The 21429-nt window shown below is 43.8% G+C and overlaps 1 protein-coding gene across 2 annotated transcripts in view; it reads left to right on the forward strand.

The window, feature by feature from the left end:
* Nucleotides 1-18869, forward strand: part of LOC311319056 (class I histocompatibility antigen, F10 alpha chain-like) — a 53972-nt gene extending 35103 nt beyond the window's left edge. The window contains exons 4-8 of one of the 2 annotated variants that reach the window (XM_084450501.1): nt 15051-15368; nt 15914-16012; nt 16179-16196; nt 16400-16477; nt 17552-18869. In XM_084450501.1, coding sequence (XP_084306627.1) covers nt 15051-15368; nt 15914-16012; nt 16179-16196; nt 16400-16477; nt 17552-17595 — 557 coding nt within the window. In that variant the 3' untranslated portion in view covers nt 17596-18869. The remainder of the gene's footprint in view (nt 1-15050; nt 15369-15913; nt 16013-16178; nt 16197-16399; nt 16478-17551) is intronic. The other variant, XM_084450502.1, reaches the window with a different exon arrangement.
* Nucleotides 18870-21429: the final 2560 nt, after the last annotated feature.

Consider the following 21429-nt stretch of genomic DNA (forward strand, 5'->3'; position numbering starts at 1 on the left):
TTGCATCATATAATGATGATCTGCTCTTTAAAGTGTGGATAAGTGGCCTAAGTGATCAGCGTCTCATAATATATTCAACAAATTAAAGAGAAAGCTGTTGACAGTACTATGTATTGTAAAACATTTTGATGCATTGTCGCTCAATTTTAATGACAATCTGGTCACTGAGTTTGTGAATGACAGTCTGAAGATCTAATGTAGCCAGTTTGTTTGCTTTTCTTCATAATTTAACATTAACTTCAGCAGCAGTCGCTCAGTTTGGCCAATCAATGAATTCAGTCATTGTAATCCTCGGCAGGGGCTAGGTATGGTTGCCAACAGCGATGTCTCCGATTGGTGGAGCTTGCGTTGGATTGTGGGTAATGTAGTGTTGGTTTCAGAGGACAGAATTAAACATTTTCCAAAAATCCAATTTTTGAGATAAAATTCTGAAAGAAATCACACTACATCTATCCTTTATGACAATTTTGCCCTGATGTGTTGTCCACGAGAAGTTAGACTTCAGTGGAAGATGAATAATAATAATAACATAGGCAAATACAATAGGGTCCCGGCAGCTACACTGCCTGGCTCCTAAATAAACCAATCCCCCCTTTGGACACGGAATTATCAAAATAATGCAGTGGACAATTAATGACATGTTTTAACTAAATCTCTTCTGTAGGGGACTGTAATCAATAATTTAATTCCTTAGTTGAGCATAAAGCATTGACCACTCATAGCAGAATTAATGTCCATTCTCCTGGCGTTCTAGAGCTATCTTTCTTCACTGTTAATTTAATTTTATTTTATATATTTTATTTTTTTTTAAAACCCCATCCCCTGGCCTTTCCTTTGTGTCCCTCCCCGAGGTCTGGCTGGGGGTAAGGCGCCCTTCTCCTTCCTCCTTGCCCCGTGCGGCATCACATTCCATGTTCCACGCACCTGAACTATAGGCCTCCTTTCGGAACCCTATCGTCCAGCCGCCGGAACCCCACAGTCCAGCCGCCGGGCTCACCCGTCAATCACCTCCCCCGTCTGGCGCCAGCCTCGTTGGGGTACACATTCTTTTGGGCAATGACCTCAGCATGTCTCATGGTCACACCTGGCCTTTGGGGTATGATGAGATTTCACAAACAATGAACAGTCGATAATTTCTGACGCTCTCTACTCTACCTGCTTCCTGTAGCTGTGGCCTGTCTCCATTCACTACTGCCTTGACCCCGCCCCCTCTCTGTAATGGAGAGAGAGACAACATTGGTCAACAATCACACTTGTCTTTTACACAGTGGTAAATGCATGCTAGAAAGAGATCTAGTTTCCTTTCTTCCAGGACAATTTCCGCATGTGTGCTCAACACTTGTCTTGGCATTAGTGTATTGCTCTGTTTTGGTTCTGCCATGTTGTTCTATCTTCCTTTGGATTGAATTAAAAACAGACAAATTAACACCACAGTATAATACTTTGTTAGTACAGCTCTAAGATGAAAGTAAAAATACAACAATCTCACTGGTACTGATACTGATGGCAATTGATTGCGCTTAAGTCTAAATTACCATACAGACAGTTCATGTTGGTATCCTGACCTCCATTGCTGCGCGACTGGTCTGGTTCCAATTTTATTTCTGCTGCACACAGAGACTTTAACAACAGATTAACAAATTCCTTATTCAATAGTACAATTGTATAACAACAGTGTAATATAACAATTTGTTCAATTTATCATATAGTCATTGATTTTCTCTCCACATTCCTTTCTCTCATTATTTCCTGGTGATAATAGTGAGTAAAAATCGACTGATTATGTTTTGGACAGTTCAAATAAAAATTTCAAAAATATAAATTATTGTAGCAACAATTCAGCTCATAAAAACTAACGCTATTATTCTAAAAAACATTCTATACCTATTTCTAATATTTTACATCTATTTCCTAATAAAAACATAAATTATACTAAACAATGTCTTGCCCTGCTTTTTAACACTACCCTGGCTAAGAGCAAACACTAATTGGGCCAATGTTTTTATTAAAATAATGGTTTTATAATTCTCTTTGCTAAATGACTTTGCTGGAAATAAAATATTACTAATTTTCTTCCCCTGCAGGGCACTATATTTCCAATGAGTCTTTCGCTTCGGATGGTTAGTCTAGAATATAATTTAGCAAATAGTATTTACTCTCTCTTCCTTGCCCTCATGTACACACTAGTCTTTTCTTTGTCCCTGTAGCACCCGATAATGTAATAATCAACCGATAATGTAATAACGCCCGATAATGTAATAAAAGTTTGACTTAAGTCAATCGAAAATGTAATAAAACCTGATAATGTAATAACTTAACCAATAATGTAATAAAATGTCCTGACTGATAATGTAATACCATTTTTCTGATAATGTAATACCTTATTACATTATTGGTCAAGTTATTACATTATCAGGTGGGTCTTTTTTTTTCAAAACTGGTAATGTTATACTTTACTGATAATGTAATAATTAAAAAAGTGAATGAATAATACTGTTAGGGTACTTTGTGGTATACTTTGGCGTACGCTGTGGTACTTGTGGTATAATTTGATTTGTCTCATGATACTTTGCAGTATACTTTGGTGTGCTTTGAGGTACTTTGTGGTATACTTTGGGGTACTCTGTGGTATACTTTGCAGTACTTTGCAGTACTTTGTGGTATACTTTGGGGTACACAGCAATACTTTGCAGTACTCTGCAGTATACTTTGGGGTACTTTGAGGTACTCTGCGGAATACTTTGAGGAACTTTGTGGTGTGCTTTGGAGTACTTTGCGGAACTTAGTGGTATACTTTGGGGTACTTTGTAGTACTTTGCAGTACTTTGCAGTACTTTGTGGTATACTTTGGGGTACACAGCAATACTTGGCAGTACTCTGCAGTATACTTTGGGGTACTTTGAGGTACTTTGCGGTACTCTGCGGAATACTTTGAGGTACTTTGTGGTGTGCTTTCGAGTACTTTGTGGTACTTGTGGTATACTTTGGGGTACTCTGTGGTATACTTTGCAGTACTTTGTGGTATACTTTGTGGTACACAGCAAATATTTTGCAGTACTCTGCAGTATACTTTGGGGTACTTTGAGGTACTTTGATATTTTGCCGTAGTTTGCAGTAAACGTTGGGGTACTTTGCAGTACTTTGCGGTACTTTGCGGAATACTTTGAGGTACTTTGTGGTCTGCTTTGGAGTACTTTGCGGTACTCTGCAGTACTTTGCAGTAAGCTTTGGGTACTTTGCGTTATACTTTGGAGTACTTTGAAGTACTTTGTGGTATACATTGAGGTACTTACCCATACTTTGCAGTAATGTGTGGTAATTTGTGGTATACAGAGGTACTTTTCAGTATGCTTTGGGGTACTTTGTGGTACTTTGCTGTATACTTTGGGGTACTTTGCTGTATACTTTGGAGTACTTTGCGCTATACTTTGGAGTACTTTGTGGTATACTTTGGAGTACTTTGAGATACTTAGTGATTAGTAGGGCCCTTCAAAAAGGGGTTCAGTATTTTATCTTAGCCTATATAGTAGGAGACAGGAACTGATTTAATTCTATGAATTGAAAGCAAAGTGTATGAGGCAAATTATGTGAGGCTGCTGTCCATCGACTATATTTCAGATTGCAATACCATAACTCCCCATACTCATCTCCAAACGCAGGATGGAGATTGGAGATTAAACCCTTCCTGCACAGGTGGATCCTCAACTTCCTGACGGGCAGACCTCAGGGGGCGAGAGTGGGCATCATCTTCTCTCACCCTAAACACTGGAGAAAGTCACCCTCTCACCTTCAACACTGGGCTGTTTCATATCCTCTGTACAAACACGACTGCATAGTTACCTACAATTCCAGCTCAATTATCAATTCACTGATGACACAGCTGCGGTAGGCCTGATCTCCAACAATAATGAGAAGGCCTACTTGGAGGAGGTGGCATGCCAAACTAAATGTTGTCAGGACAACAAACTCCACCTGAACGTCAGTAAGATAATGGAGATGCTAGTGGACTACAGCAGGAAGCAGGAAGATGAAAGTGATTCTAGTGGACTAGCAGGAAGCAGGAGCGGCCAATTGCCTGAACAGCAGTAGGACCCCTGTGGAGACAGTGTATTTACAAGTACAGTATATTGATGTACAGATCTCCAGACATGGACAACAAACATTCCTGTATATGCATGATTGAGAGGGTGTCTGACTGAGAACATCAACACTACCAACATGCTATGGAAGCAACACCATGCAGGACAAGTCACTGTAGAGAGTGTTTGGTCAGCAGAACATATCTCCCACACCTCCAGGACATCACACGGCGCTGCAGGACCAAGGTCAGGAGAATGTTGAAACATCCCAGCCACCCGGACAACAGCCTCTTCTCTCTGCTCAGGTACTGCCTACTAGTGTTGTCACGATACTGGAATTTCTAACTTCGATACGATACCTTGAAAAGTATCGATACTCGATACCATTTTCGATACCACGGGGAGAATTGACAACATTGAGGGCATAAAATTTTCGATTTTTTGACCTGCTGAAAGCAGACTGTCTTCCTCAGCCTCGACAGCGCTCCAGACACACGGTCTATATCCAGGCCCTGCTAATGGCTAGGTGTAGGTTGTGCCCAAAGCAGGGGACCCATGTGAAGTCCTGCTGAAATGTTTTTTTGTTATTTGAGGCATTATCAGTGGTGATGCCAGCCATATTTGACATGTCCAGCTCCCATGTTTCATGTACCATCTCCTCCAACGCCTCCCTCAAGCTGTCCCCTGTGTGCTCTGAGTGCAGCCCAACACAGCCCAAACACCAGCTCTGCATGTCCCAGGATTCTGTTATAAACTGCAGAGTTACTGCCATGAATGTGGATGTGGCCCTGCTGGTCCACAGGTCAGTGGTGCATGAAAAGAAGGGTTTCCCCCCCCAAGGCTCTCCATGATTTTATCTTTTGTTTCATTGTATAGGGCGGGGATTTCAGTGTACATGAAATGATTCCGTGAAGCATACTTGTTATTTAACTGTCCAAGAAGTTGTCTGAACCCAGGTTTCTCAACAGTATACACGGGGACCTGATCCATGCATATGTACTCTGCTACAGCCCTGTTCAGTTTCTTGGTTTCATTTGATTTTGCATCATACTTTCTTTGTTGTTCAAATACAGCTAGTAGGGTAGGCTGTGTGTGTGTCGCTTTTGTTGCTGTTCGATTCTCCTCAGCTTCTCTCTGGTACTATAAGAGAAGATAAATATCACTTTTAAAAACCTTGGTTTCTCTTTAGATCCGACCTTTAAAAATAACTATTATCTAATCTAATCTTAGAAATTAAGTAAAGTTAATAGTACTGTGTGTTAAGCATAACAGCATCTGAGTTGATTTACTGACCATTAACTCAAGATTCCTCAGGCTTGATAGCTGGTGCTGTCCTGTTAGCCCAACAGCCATTCTCGAAGCTAAGCTAACTAGCTCTAGTTTACATCCATGAGCTAGCTAGTAGCTAGCTAGCTAATTCCCCTCAGCTATTCAGACGCCACATTGACTGCTTTGGCCCATTGCTGGGTAGCTTTGAGGGGGATTAGCTAGCTTAGCTTCACGTTAGCTATCTTATCTACCGCCGCCCCCCCCACACACACAGTCAATGCGGCGTTTCGATAGCAAGCTCATGGATGTATTAAACTAGAGTTCATGTATTAAACTAAAGTTAATAGTTTACTGGGCCATTTTGTTTAATGTTTCAGTGATGTTGAAAGTGGAGCTGTCACCCTCTAAATTCTTTATAGAGATCCGCGTGTCGGTCCTAGAGGTGTTTTGCTAAATTTGTTGTGTTTGCACCTTTCGTTGGCACTACTCTGGAACAACGCTTGCAAATGGGCTTCGTGGCATCTTTAGCTTTTCCTTCGTCATTTGCTTCAAACCCGAAGTACTTCCAAACAGCACTTCTGCTGTTTTCTTTATCCACGAGTCGCGGAGGCTCTGCACTTGCCATCTTCAGAGCGAGTGAGAGGATTTGTTGACAAGACAGGTCTGTGAGGGGGAGGGGGCGGGGCCATGTGTGCAAAGCAGCAGCGTGTGTGTGCCTGTGTGTGTGTGCCTGTGTGTGTGCGCCTGTGTGTGTGTGCCTGTGTGTCAACAACTCGCTGTAGGAGAGAAGACAGAGCGAGAAAGCCAGCTGGTATCGATAGTGTGGAAAATATCGATATTGCGGGAAATTAGTATTGAAACTGTTTTAAATATTCAGAATCGATATGAATCGAAAAATCGATATTTTTGACAAAACTACTGCCTACTGAAGAAGATCAACTCACAGAGGCTCAGAAGAAGCTTCTACCTTCAGACCATCCACATCCGGAATGAGTACACTCTGCTCATCTCTGTCCTTAACTCAGTACTATACTCTGCACAACAGCACTGTATATTTATACCTGCTAGATTATAAAAATCTACATTCTGTAAATAAACGTGAATATACATACATTTACTCTCTCTAGATCCATATGTATACTTCTCTATTTAGGTGAACTGTCCAATTTCATATGTCATCTCAGCTCATTTTATTTCATTCCATTAATAAATATTTTATATTTTGGACTTGGTTTATATGTTTGGTGTGTATAGTACGTTTCTCCTTTTTACTTTGCCTAGTGTACATATTTAGCAGCTAGTGGAAACATCACTGCTCATTGTCAGGGTATGTTGCATGTTACCGATAGAACTTTGACTTGAATATGCTATGTTTACTCCTTCACCCTCTAAGTTCCCTAGATCATACAACATATTTTTATGCAATATTCGATGCATACTCTCTACTTTTCTTTGACTTTGTGGATGATAAGGGGAAATTTAATTGATCTTTACTTTAAGCTACTGCATGAGTTCCCTCAGCACCTTGGTCATTTTGGATTACTGTATGAGGACCATGTTTAATATAAATGTGGTTGTTTGTTTGGCTATTTCATTGCTACCTTTCCCTGTCAGCTGCTTAAGCCAGAAATATCTACTGAAGATGTCTGGCACCATTGGAATATATCTTTATGTGGCTTTGCTATACCATACTTTCCATCTATTCATATCTACAAGATCAATCTGGTGTCTGGTCTGGACATCCTTGATTAGCTTCAGGATGGGCTTGTCCACAAATCTGGCCTGAAGGTGCTGGTACTGTCTGGATTTATAGAGTAGGCCTACCTTAAATTCTGTCCTCACTAATTCTGTCCTCATTAATGTAATGCCTGTGTAGGCTAGTGCAATTATGATTTTTAAAACATCTATGGCTATCCGAAAAACTGGAATAACATGATAAAATGTTTGTATAAACAAACGGGCAATGTGGCACTGAATGTCAGTTATTGTGTGCACCTCATTGGTTTTCCCCATAAACACATCTTCAGACCTCACTTCCATCCATTTGTCTCATGTGCTCTGGAGAGGTAGGTGACATGTGAGGATAAAGGGTAGTTCATGCTAATAAGAAGTTGGTATGGTATTGCAATCTGAAATATAGTCAATGGATAGCAGCTCTTAACTATAGTTGATGAACAGCAGCCTCACATAATTTGCCTCATACACTTTGCTTTCAATTCATATTATTAAATCTATGTCTTAAATTAAATCCTGTCTCCTACTATATAGGTTAAGATAAAATACTGAACCCCTTTTTGAAGGGCCCTACTCATCACCAAGTACCTCAAAGTACTCCAAAGTATACCACAAAGTACCTCAAAGTACTCCAAAGTATACCACAAAGTACCGCAAAGTACTCCAAAGTAAAGCGCAAAGTACTGCAAAATATTGCAAAATACCAAAGTACCCCGAAGTATACAGCAAAGTACCCCAAAGTATACAGCAAAGTAGTACCTCAATGTATACCACAAAGTACCCCAAAGTATACTGCAAAGTACCCAAAGTTTACTGCAAAGTACTGCAAAGTACTACAAAGAACCCCAAAGTATACCACTAAGTACCGCAAAGTACTCCAAAGCACACCACAAAGTACCTCAAAGTATTCCGCAGAGTACCGCAAAGTACCTCAAAGTACCCCAAAGTATACTGCAGAGTACTGCAAAGTATTGCTGTGTACCCCAAGTATACCACAAAGTACTGCAAAGTACTACAAAGTACCCCAAAGTATACCACTTAGTACCGCAAAGTACTCCAAAGCACACCACAACGTACCTCAAAGTATTCCGCGGAGTACCGCAAAGTACCTCAAAGTACCCCAAAGTATACCACAAAGTACTGCAAAGTACTGCAAAGTACTACAAAGTACCCCAAAGTATACCACTAAGTACCGCAAAGTACTCCAAAGCACACCACAAAGTACCTCAAAGTATTCCGCAGAGTACCTCAAAGTACCCCAAAGTATACTGCTGAGTACTGCAAAGTATTGCTGTGTACCCCAAAGTATACCACAAAGTACTGCAAAGTACTGAAAAGTATACCACAGAGTACCCCAAAGTGTACCACAAAGTACCTCAAAGCACCCCAAAGTATACTGCAATGTATCATGAGACACACCAAAGTATACCACAAGTACCACAAAGTACGCTAAAGTATACCACAAAGTACCCTAACAGTATTATTCATTCACTTTTTAAATTATTACATTATCAGTCAAGTATTACATTACCAGTTTTGAAAAAAAAAGACCCACCTGATAATGTAATAACTTGACCAATAATGTAATAAGGTATTACATTATCAGAAAAATTGTATTACATTATCAGTCAGGACATTTTATTACATTATTGGTTAAGTTATTACATTATCAGGTTTTATTACATTTTCGATGGACTTAAGTCAAACTTTTATTACATTATCAGGCGTTATTACATTATCGGTTGATTATTACATTATCGGGTGCTACAGTCCCTCCTATACTACTGAGTTTAAATAGTTCACTTGATTACTGCTTCTTGCTTTCCCTATAACTCAAATAAGTCAGTGCCTACCTTCCCATCAGGGATATGTAATAGTTACTGTAGTCGTCACTATAGTCACTACGCTTCCCCTATTACTTTTTAACAGTAATTTCCAGTCAGGTTAAGCATGTTACTTGGTTAATTGGCTACTCACTCACAGCTCACCTGATCCTCTCTTCAGTGTAGTCATGGTTAGTCTCCAGCTCTCGGACGTCAGGCCACGATGGACAATACAATCCCATCGTAGAACGGACCTTGGCTCCAGAGCACCTCACAAGTTAGTTCAGTCATTTATTAGATTGTATGTCAATAGAAATATTTATCTCCAGTGGAGATAACATTTCTTGTGTACTCATGTTGTATTTGCTTGACCCAATGGCTGGTTCACCACGGCCGCTCTGTCCATCCTGCAGGTAAAAATACACTTCACAGATGTTAACCAGCTATGTCGTATTATTAAAGTTTTGATCAGAAACCTTAATCACGTCCCTTCCTACGAGCCTGCAAGATGGAAGACGTGGAGCGGTGGCACCCAGGCGATTAACCAATTAATCACTGGGTCAGTTATTTGTCTTAAATCTGCGCGCCATTCACCACTGGTGACGGCGTTGGCCCAATCAAACGACGTTGGTAGACGCACAGGAATCGATTCTCCTTCACGACTTCATCTCTCCTTAATCTGGAACAATACTCTCAGGAAGTCATATTATTGTTATGTTGTACACACATTACAGCAATATTTCCTTAAGTAGTCTATTGTTCTGTAGATTCTGATAACGTTGGTATTGTTACGTTATTTTATACACGTTACAGTGCCAATTCTTAAACCAGTACTGTATATACCTGTTGTGGCCGCTGAGTGTCTTCCAGCTGTGCTGGGGGGGGTATACTTTTTCCTTCTTGGTTCATGACAACCGAGCCATTTACAAAATGTCCTGCAGAACACCAGGTAAGCTGATAATCTGTCCTCCCCTTTGTTTCTCAGGACAATAGGTGTCCCGAGCGTCTGGGGAGACAAGGCCCATTATTGCAGACAGTACTCAGTCATCATTAGCAAGTTCCCTATTATTTTAAATAATATATATATATATATATATATATATATTCAGGGTATTTCAAATTGCAGTTTAAATAGTTTAATCTCATAATTTGCTAACAACTAATCATAGTTTTGGCTTAATCCAATATTACTCTCCAGCCTTTGGGTTACAGTAGTTTTGAAAGAGAGAGGGAGAGACAGAGAGAGAGAGAGAGCAGCAGAGGTGGGGGCTACCCGCCTGAGCCTGTGCTGTTAATAGCTTCTTGGTGCCTTGGCAGACAGACAACTGTTACACACAGAACAAAGGCTAACGCACACCCAACCGGCAGATTCCTGCTCCCGCCAGCCTCTCATGAGACACCCTCACTCTCATGAGTGCACTCTCTCCTCATCTCAAGCAGTCAGAGCGATTCTCAAAAGCGTTATAATAGCACTTTACTCAGATCAGCTGGCTTTTAGTTCATGAGTAAGTTTCAGCACATTAGCATAGCTGTAGCGCTTAGCATTTTAAGCATCGTTACATAGACATTATTGCATCATTTTTTTCAGCACTCACACAGCCACCTGTTCCGGTCATATTTGGCCGGTTCAGCACTCAATCATGCAGTATTAGTTTTATTCACAGAGTGTTCCTTCTTGGAATGTCTTGGCTCTAGTGAATATGTTTGTACGTGCGTTAGCGCCCGTATGTGTGTGCGTTACATCTAGGTGTGTGCGTGCGTGTATGTGTGTGTGTGCTTCATTGAGGTTAACATTCTTGACCATGCAAATCGTCACTCTGCTGTTTCTGAATTTTTCTCGACACTATCAACTATATAACATACTCTGTAGTTTACCATAACCACTCCGTCACCGCTGTTCCGAATTTCGTGTCCTGGTGTTTGTATCCGTGACATTGTGGCTAAAACTGTCAATTAGGTACGGTATACCTGTACATTGTTTCCGACCGAATGACTGCTCATTGTTTTTCCATGAATTCAGATCCTTATTCTCATACATTCCATTTTTAACCTTGGAATCGTATTTATTCGACTTATGCTGCCAAGGAGACACGCCTGGACCCTGCAGTTGGTCGTAATCAGCCCATCCAACGAGTTTACAGTCACTTATTTTCTGGAACCTTTTAAACTTTTAAATTCGGCGCAGGGAATGAACCCGCCAGTCATCACAAACTCCGCCTTGGTCATCAGTTCATTCCCTAGCTTTTATCTCGCGCCTGTATCTCATTCACTCCTGAGGAATATCTAACTAATCCACTCATTCCAAATTTATCGAATTTCTGGGAAATAGCACTGACTGGCGGTCTGATACTCATTTGTACACTTTTTAGCATCAATTTTCCTTTTTGGTTACAGTGACAATTTTTACACATATTCATTGAAAAACCCATGCACATTCCACACAGCTGAATACCTGGCATTTTTCTCGTTCAACATTCATTGACCATTTTTTAACCAGTTCCATATAACAGGTTCTTTCACTGATTAAGCATTTTTATACTTGACTCTTGATTCAGCACATTAAAGCAGATGCCCTATACAATTGTTATTTTGCGCGCTGTTTGCATAGGTAAAATACTTCTTCTGCGCCTTTATCAGAGTTTTCAGTTTTATAATAGCTTTAACATTTTCAATTCTTGCCGACAACGCCATTTTTGATGTGAGGAACCTTGATTAAAACCTTACTGATCAATGAATGTTGAGAAGAGAAATCTTTCTGGTGTTTATTTAACATAGAATAAGCATATATCAAAACACAATACAGCAACCAAGCTTTAGGCATGGTTCAATATAGATTTGACACGTAGCTTATTACAAAACAGTTACGTAACAGGAATAGACATTTTACCATACCGTGGCAGACGACCAGACGTGGACAACAGGTGGAGCTAGCATGCTAACATGCTAGCTTGCTAAGCTAAGCTAAAGCCAGCGTAAGATAGTTTAAGCCAACATGAGCTACGAGGTTAAGCGCACCCCTCCATTCCAGTGGTTCTTCTTTTATACTGTTTAGTGGGGGTGCAACGTTGGGCAGCTTATCTAAATATACACTGATATCAGCCACTAGCAGAGCACGAATCAAACCTTATATGGTTTACTGAAACTGGTGGCATTCTGTCTCAAAAACCCTTACAGAAACCACCTCAACATCTTTTGAGGATGCCTGTTGATCAGCTGGGGGAGACCACGGCGGGGAAAGTGGTGGCGGAGGTTATCTCGTCCCTGCCTGAGGAGTTTGCAGCGTATGTGCGGAGTGGTCTTTGTCTGGCACAGTGGCAGGATGGACATGACTGGGCCTTCCCTTCACTCTCAGTCTCTCCTGCGGTTGGGGAGTGGGAGTGGGAGAGAGGGATGTTTTTGACGTTCTGGACCCCTGAGCTGGGAAGATTTCAAGCAGTCAGCAAGAAGGCTGTCTACCTCGCCTGTGTGAAAGTCGCACACTTGAGGGCTTTGGCCACGATGAGGGACTCGAGGTGGGCAGATTTCTTTGGTCGGGACTTTTCCCCGAAAGGCTGCTGGCGGTCCCTGTACAGCCACCCACTGATAAGAGAACGGGGGATCTCCAGTGGAGGGTTTTGCATGGGGCTATAGCTACTAACAGGTATCTGGCGCACATGGATCCTTGTACGGGGGAGGGCTGTCCGTTCTGTGGGCAGGGGGAGCAGGTGGAGCATCTATTTGTTACCTGTGTTAGGCTTGGGGGGCTTTTTGACCTTCTTCGGGGTTGGTGTCAGGGGCTGGGAGTGACTTTTTCATTTAAGGGTTTTATTTCGGGTCCGCGGTACTCTGTGCAGAGGAAGGGGGTTCATGTACTGCTGAATATGGTTTTTGGCGTGGCGAAGCGGTCCATCTGGAAGACGAGGAGGAATTGCATTGTGGGTGGGGGGTCATGGAGAAGGACTTTCGGTCGGCACCAAAGTGTTTCTGGAAGACCATCAGACACCTCAGGAAGGGAAAGCGGGGGACCATCCAAGCTGTATACAGCAAGGAGGGGACACTGCTTACCTCAACTGAGGAGGTTGTTGAGCGTTGGAAGGAGCACTTTGAGGAACTCCTGAACCCGACTAATCCACCCTCTATGATCGAGGCAGAGCCGGAAGATGATGGGGGGTCGTCAATGTCCTTGGAGGAGGTCACTGAGGTAGTCAAACAACTCCACAGTGGCAGAGCCCCAGGGACTGATGAGATCCGTCCAGAAATGCTGAAGGCGCTGGGTGTAGAGGGGCTGTCTTGGTTGACACGCCTCTGTAACATTGCGTGGAAGTCTGGGTCAGTGCCGAAGGAGTGGCAGACTGGGGTGGTGGTCCCAATATTCAAAAAAGGGGACCAGAGGGTGAGTGCGAATTATAGAGGCATCACATAACTCAGCCTCCCAGGGAAAGTTTACTCCAAGGTGCTGGAAAGGAGGGTCCGGCCGATAGTCGAACCTCAGATCGAAGAGGAACAATGCGGATTTCGTCCTGGTCGTGGAACTACCGACCAGCTCTTCACTCTCGCAAGGATCTTGGAGGGGGCTTGGGAGTTTGCCCAACCTGTCTACATGTGTTTTGTGGACTTGGAGAAGGCTTACGACCGGATCCCTCGAGAGGTCTTGTGGAGGGTTATGCGGGAGTATGGGGTGAGGGGGTCCCTACTTAGGGCCATCCAATCCCTGTACACCCAGAGCGAGAGCTGTGTCCGGGTCCTCGGCAGTAAGTCGTCTTCCTTTCCGGTGGGTGTTGGCCTCCACCAGGGCTGCGCTTTGTCACCAATCCTGTTTGTGATTTTCATGGACAGGATATCGAGGCGTAGCCGGGGGGAGGTGGGTTTGCAGTTCGGTGAGCTGGGGATCACGTCACTGCTTTTTGCAGATGATGTGGTCCTGATGGCATCAGCTGCCTGCGACCTCCAGCACTCTCTGGATAGGTTCGCAACTGAGTGTGAAGTGGCTGGGATGAGAATAAGCACTTCTAAATCTGAGGCCATGGTTCTCAGCAGGAAACCGGTGGCCTGTCCGCTCCGAGTAGGAAATGAGTCCTTACCCCAAGTGAAGGAGTTCAAGTATCTGGGGGTCTTGTTCACGAGTGAGGGAACCATGGAGAGGGAGTTTGGCCGGAGAATCGGAGCAGCTGGTGCGGTTCTGCAGTCGCTTTACCGCACTGTTGTGACGAAAAGAGAGCTGAGCCAAAAGGCAAAGCTCTCGATCTACCGGTCTATCTTCGTCCCCACCCTCACCTATGGTCATGAAGGATGGGTCATGACCGAAAGAACGAGATCACGGATACAAGCGGCCGAAATGAGTTTTCTCCGGAGGGTGGCTGGGGTCTCCCTGAGAGATCGGGTGAGAAGTTCAGTCATCCGGGAGAGACTCGGAGTAGAGCCGCTGCTCCTTTGTGTCGAAAGGAGCCAGTTGAGGTGGTTCGGGCATCTAGTGAGGATGCCTCCTGGGCGCCTCCCTAGGGAGGTGTTCCAGGCGTGTCCGGCTGGGAGGAGGCCGCGGGGTAGACCCAGGACTAGGTGGTGGGACTACATCTCCGCACTGGCCTGTGAGCGGCTAAAGATTCCCCAGGCAGAGCTGGTTGATGCTGCTAGGGAAAGGGATGTCTGGGGCCCCATGCTGGAGCTGCTGCCTCCGCGACCCGACCCTGGATAAGCGGATGAAGATGATGATGATGATGATGATGTGGGGTGTCAGTTGATCCGGTGGCGATGTGCAAGGGGTTGATGACCGCCTGCCTGAGAGTGGAGTTTGATTTCTATCAGATGACCAATGACCTGGCAACGTTTATGAGTGTATGGGGGGTTGGGGGGGCCTTATGCTATGTGCGGGATGGAGTGTTAGTGTTTAATTTTTGAGTGTGTACGGATTTTTGTTGGTATTGACGTTTGTGGTTGTGGTTTTTGTCTGTTTTTAGTATGAATTATTAATAAAGGGTTTTTAAAATTCAAAATTCTCTCCATCTCTCCCCATCTGTCTCTCTCCATCTCTCGCACTCTCTCGATCTCTCTCTCTCTCGCTCTCTCTCTCTCTCTCTCTCTCTCTCTCCCCATCTCTGTCTCTCTCTCTCTCCATCTCTCTCTCTCTCTCCATCTCTCTCTCTCTTTCTCTCTCTCTCTCTCTCTCCAGTCCCTCCCTATGTGTCTCTCCTCCAGAAGAGCCCCTCCTCTCCAGTGACCTGCCATGCTACAGGCTTCTACCCCAGAGGAGTCATGGTGTTCTGGAGGAGAGATGGAGAGGAGGTGTACGAGGACGTGGAATATAGAGAGGTTCTCCCCAACCAAGACGGAACCTTCCAGACCAGTGTTCGCCTGACAGTGAAGCCTGAGGACGTGGACAGCGGGAGGTGGGAGTGTGTGGTTCAGGTCTCAGGGATCCAGGAGGACTTTGTCACCAAGCTGGAGCGCTCTGTGGTGAAGACCAACTGGCCTGACCCAGGTTACCCAGGTAAGACTGACAGGAGGAAAGACCCAGGAAAGAGAGAATGACCATAGAATAAGAGAGAGAATCACAATAGGATGACCTCTTTAAACACAGATTATAGTATACATTCATATTATTATTATTATTATTATTATTATTATTATTGTTGTTGTTGTTGTTATGATTATTATTTTATTATTATTATTACTATTATTATTCTTACATATCCTCTGGTCCTTGTTTATCAGTGTTCCATCCTGCTCATCTTTCAGAGGAGACCACATTCCCACACACATACACTCAAGACGTTCCACATACTATAGAACCATTTGGCGCCATGACAGAACCCTCCCAAAAGGGTTCTATCTGACAGGACAGGGTTCTGCTACATGTGACAGCATTGTTCTGTGTGGAAGTGTTTTAGTCTGCGGTGTCTTTTCCCAGAGTGACCATCTGGTCTCCTACTGAAGTGACCAGAGAAGAGTGTGAGAATTGATGATGAAACTGTAACATCACCAGCATGGGAGACTCCCAGCTACAGGCTGAATGTTCTGTGTTGGTTGTTACAGGTTCCTCTGGCCTCATCATTGGAGGGGTGGTGGTTCTTCTCCTGGGCATCTGCATCATCTCTGGAGTGGTCATTTGGAGGAAGAAGACTGCTCAGGAAGGTGAGAGAGGAGAAGCAGCTCTGGATATCTGACCCTGATGCTCTGAGCACCACTGTGCATCTCCAGTATTGGTAGTGGATTACTATGTGCACTCAATAGTGGAGATGATCAATGTTTTACTAATCATATGTATCACTTTAATAATGCTGAGTCATCTGTGTTTCAGGCTTCACTCCAGCTAACAGTGAGTATTGTGATGAAAATATGACTCATACATACACTACACATATACATGTTCACATACAGTATATCTGTGTTCACATGTTATTCTCCTACATGTCCATCTCACCACACTAACCTGTGAGGCTGTACTGTCCTTCCTGTTGGTCAACATGTGTCATGTGTGTTTTGGTATCCATGGTGTCTGATAACCCTTTTCCACCAAAGGAGCTCTGGTTCGTGAACCGGTTCTGTTCGAAATTCCTGAAACCGTGGTTCTGTCTCCCTCCTCCAATAACATCGCACGTACGTACACACACACGCACGCACGCACACACGCACACACGCACGCACGCACGCACGCACGCACGCACAGTCGACTAACTCAACAATCAGATTCATATGCAGCGCAGCACAAAGACAAATTTATCCAAAACAGCTGCTGATGATGTCAATAGATGACTAATAAAACAGCTGTGTCTCTGATGATGTCAATAGATGACTAATAAAACATCTGTGTCTCTGATGATGTCAATAGATGACTAACACACACACACACACACACACACACACACACACACACAGTGACATATTCAGTATAGTAAACAGCATTGGAGAAACTGTATAGGTTATGGTGGTAGGTGTGAGCGTTTTGGGAGCAAGCCAGTAGGTGACAGGTGGCTGATTGAATGATGATGGAGAGTGGAGATGATGTTCCAGATAACTCTTTATTGAGTGTGGTTCAAACCAGAAGACGCACACAGAAGTGTTGTTTGCCAGCAGTGGAGGGGAGAATGAGTGAAGTGTACAGAAATGGGTTGCTAATTATAACAGGTGTGTGTATAACAGGGTTTCTTCCAGGGGTGAATGTGTAGGTGTGGCTTCCTTTTCTTGGCAGCAGATTCAACAGTCAGTATAGGGAAATAACATAGGACAGTAAAAATATATATAGTGGGGCCGCTTCCAGCGGTTGGGGAGTTCTTTACAAGCATAGTGAACTGTATGACATGGTGTCTGATAACGCTTCTCCACCAAAGGAACTCTGGTTCGGTTCGAAATTCCTGAAACCTTGGTTCTGTCTCACTCCTCCAATAACATCGCACATACGTACACACACACACACACACACACACACACACACACAGTGACATATTCAGCATAGTAAACAGCATAGTGAACTGTATTGTATGACCTGCTAGTTGTCCTAATTTGTCCTAAATGTAAAATCACCATCAACGAGTTCAGTGTTTACACTGTTATTTACCTTAAGACCTTAAGATTTACCATATTCTGTGTGTGTGTGTGTGTGTGTGTGTGTGTGTGTGTGTGTGTGTGTGTGTGTGTGTGTGTGTGTGTGAGTGTGTGTGTGTGTCCTCACAGAAGAGCAGCAGAGGCTAGCGGGGGAAGAGGAGACAGTCAACTAACTCAACAATCAGATTCATATGCAGCGCAGCACAAAGACAAATTTATCCAAAACAGCTGATGATGATGTCAATAGATGACTAATAAAACAGCTGTGTCTCTGATGATGTCAATAGATGACTAATAAAACAGCTGTGTCTCTGATGATGTCAATAGATGACTAATAAAACAGCTGTGTCTCTGATGATGTCAATAGATGATTAATAAAACAGCTGTGTCTCTGATGATGTCAATAGATGACTAATAAAACAGCTGTGTCTCTGATGATGTCAATAGATGACTATTAAAACAGTTGTGTCTCTGATGATGTTCGATAGATCATTAATGAGGCCTTCATGACTGACATAATTTGATAGAAATTATATTTCAATTTGATGTTAGGATACATTTATTTATACAAATACATTTATTTTCCTGGTTTATCAAGTATGTTTTCTCTTTCTGCACTGCTTCCTGCTGTCATACTGTAAATATGATAATTAGTAGGGCGTGTCTTCTCAGATGAGGTCACCTGACTCTGTCCTATCAGGAGCGGGGTGATGATGTCACGGTCATGTTTAGACCACAGCCCAGTCTGTCCGTCCAGATGAACACATTCCTCTGTGTTGATCCGTCTCTCAACACTGGCAGCAGAATCCTACAGTTTGACCATAGAGATTACGTTGATACTGTCTATCTGGGCTTGGTTTAATACTAAGCTCTGATTGGCTACAGAAGAGTGTATTCATTCTGCAGAACCACTCTCCCTCCAAGCTGGGGTTAGGGTTGGGCTGACCCCCCCTCTCTGGTGCCTGTCTTCTCCTCAGAGGACACTGATGCTCTGCTACATCTCTGTGAAGCTCAGTGATGCTCTGCTACATCTCTGTAAAGCTCAGTGATGCTCTGCTACATCTCTGTAAAGCTCAGTGATGCTCTGCTACATCTCTGTGAAGCTCAGTGATGCTCTGCTACATCTCTGTAAAGCCGTTACCCGTCACAAACTACCGTCACTATTCACCTGTTTAGTAACTTTAACATGTTGGGAGAGCTTGTCTTGTTGCTTGTGTGATCTCTTTCTGCTTTTTTATTTAATTTTTTATATGTTGTGAAAAGATCTTACGTTTTCAATTGTGTGTGAAAATTTTCAGTTCTCAAAATAATCAAATCAGAGTAATCAAAATAGACTTTATTTTCTGTTCTATTAGAAATAGATTTCCTCTTTTGCCTCGTCTACAACATCCTATTAAAGGTTTATTCTGTTATTCTGTATTCTCTTAGAAATAAAATGGGTTTGATAAGTCAACTTGAGTGTTTATTTTGTGTTTCTTATTGTGTTGATGAGGAGCTCGGGGAGTTTCAGCCAATTAACAGACAGTTGGGCTCTCCCACCTCCCAAATGATGAATGAAGGACTCCTCCACTTCCCAAACTCCAGGGGAACCCCTGACTACAGAGAGGACAAGAGTTGTGTCTTTACTTCACAGCCCAGACAAGGTTCTAGAGCAGTGGAGGAGACAGGGTAGACAGACAAGAATATGGTATAGGATATACTGTACAGGATAGACAGTAATATTGCTCAAGGGAGACAGTGGTATTCTACTGTTGGTCAGGGACTGGTATTCTACTGTTGGTCAGGGTAGACAGTGGTATTCTACTGTTGGTCAGGGACTGGTATTCTACTGTTGGTCAGATACACAACAGAGAATATCATTTGAGATTGTTAATGTCATCGCAAACAAGCCCACAACAATTTTATCTTATAAATCATATCTTTAATCCACTCACACACACACACACACATACTTGTCTCCCTCTACGCCGGAGGGCGTGACGGCCCAGTGTGGTCACTGTTATCAACTCATCACCATAGCGACTGTATCCAGCCCTTCAGCCTCTGGTCGAAAACACACTTCAATATATAGTATATTGACACCAATCAATCAATCAATTAATCAATCAACCAATTAATCAATCAATCAAATAATCAATCAATCAACCAATCAATCAAGCAATCAAGCAATCAAGCAATCAAGCAATCAAGCAATCAAGCAATCAAGCAATCAAGCAATCAAGCAATCAATCAAGCAATCAAGCAATCAATCAAGCAATCAATCAATCAGTCAATCGGTCAATCGGTCAATCGGTCAATCGGTCAATCGGTCAATCTGTCAATTAATCAATCAATCAATCAATCCATGTACACTGGAAAGGGAGGGCGCAACGGTCAAAATACTTCAGGCGGGTGACGGCCCATTTAATGTCCAGCGCCTCTTTCTCTGTTGTGGCGTCCCGCTCATGTGGGAGGAGCTTCAGATTCACGTATACGACAGAGTGCTCCTCCTCGCCCTGCTCCTGCGACAGCACAGCCCCCAGGCCAACATCCGAGGCGTCTGTATGGAGGTCAAAGGTCAAAGGTGAGGTCAGGGGTGGCCAGCACTGGTTCTCTACATGAGGCTGGCTGAGGGAGCGGAACGTCCACCGCAGGGTTCCACTCCACCTTGTCCGGCAGGCGTTTCCTGGTCAGGTGGTGGAGGGGAGCTGTGACGGTGGTGAGCTGAGGAACCAACTGTTGGTTCTACCCCCCGAGACCCAGGAAGGACCTCACCTGTTTGTGGGTGCGCGGGGCGGGCCAGCTGGAGATGGCCTCCACCTTCTTGCTCTGTGGGCCGAACACGGCCTCGGCCGATGTGATAGCCTGGGTAGGAGGCCTCCTCCGGACCGAGCCGGCTCTTCTTAGGGGTGGCGGTGAGCCCCGCCCTGCGGAGCGCCCGGAGGACTGCCCGGAGGGGCGTCAGGGGGGTTTCCCACTCGCTGCTGTAAATGATGATGTCATCACAGTCCTAGTTCAGCCGGAGGACCCGGTCCATCAGCCTCTGGACCGTTGCTGGGGCTCCATGCACTCCGAAGGGCAACACCGTGTACTGGAACAGCCCCTCGGGGGAGGCCAAGGCAGGTTTGTCTTTGGCCCGGGGGGTCAGGGGGACCTGCCAGTACCCTTTCGTCAGGTCCAGCGTGGGTACAAACCTGGCTGAGCCCAAGCGCTTCATCAGTTGGTCCACTCGGGGCATGGGATAGGCATGGAGCCGGGAGATCTGGTTCAACTTGCGGAAGTCATTTCAGAACCTCCATGAGCCGTCAGGTTTGGGGACCAGGACCACGGGACTGGACCAGGGACTGTGAGACTCCTCTATGACTCTGTGTTACGCCTCTGTCTGTATTGCTCTGTGTTAATGTCTCTCTCTCTCTCTTTCTCTCTCTCCCTCCTCCATGTGTTCTGATCTGTCCATCACCTGACCTGCTGATCATCTGTCAATCAAGTCCTGGTTCCATTGTCTCCCTGCCATATGGGTATTGCGAGTCTTGGTTGATATTGTGATAGTGATTATTCTGGATTATAATTATTATTTATTGTTATTATTATTTCACTGTGTAGCCTAAGGAGATATACTTACCTGATTCATACCTTCATACCTAAACAGCACCATCTAGTGCATACCGGTCACTGCACAATGTTCAGGTATAAATTAGTGATGTCAGACACACCTGGTGCAGGAAGTATGGGGAAGGCTCATAGTTTTTCGACCGCTTTAGGGCAGGTTTTTGTTGTTTTTATTTGAGGGAAAATAAATGGACTATCTGTGGTAGTCCAAAGAAAGCAACGTGTGAAGACCTTTTTTCTGAATGGAAAGCGCGTCAAACCACTTCACCTACTTCCCCAGGAATGGTCTCAGGCCGATACACTACCTGTCTCCTATACACAGTATATGGCTGTTTGTTACCTGTGTAGGTTAGAGGGGAAGGGGCTGATGTTATGTTCTGTTAAATTCTAGTTCTATTTTGTTAGTTCTATTTTGTTAG

This window comes from Borostomias antarcticus, assembly GCF_949987555.1.
Source record: "Borostomias antarcticus genome assembly, chromosome: 15".
Classification (NCBI taxonomy): domain Eukaryota; kingdom Metazoa; phylum Chordata; class Actinopteri; order Stomiiformes; family Stomiidae; genus Borostomias; species Borostomias antarcticus.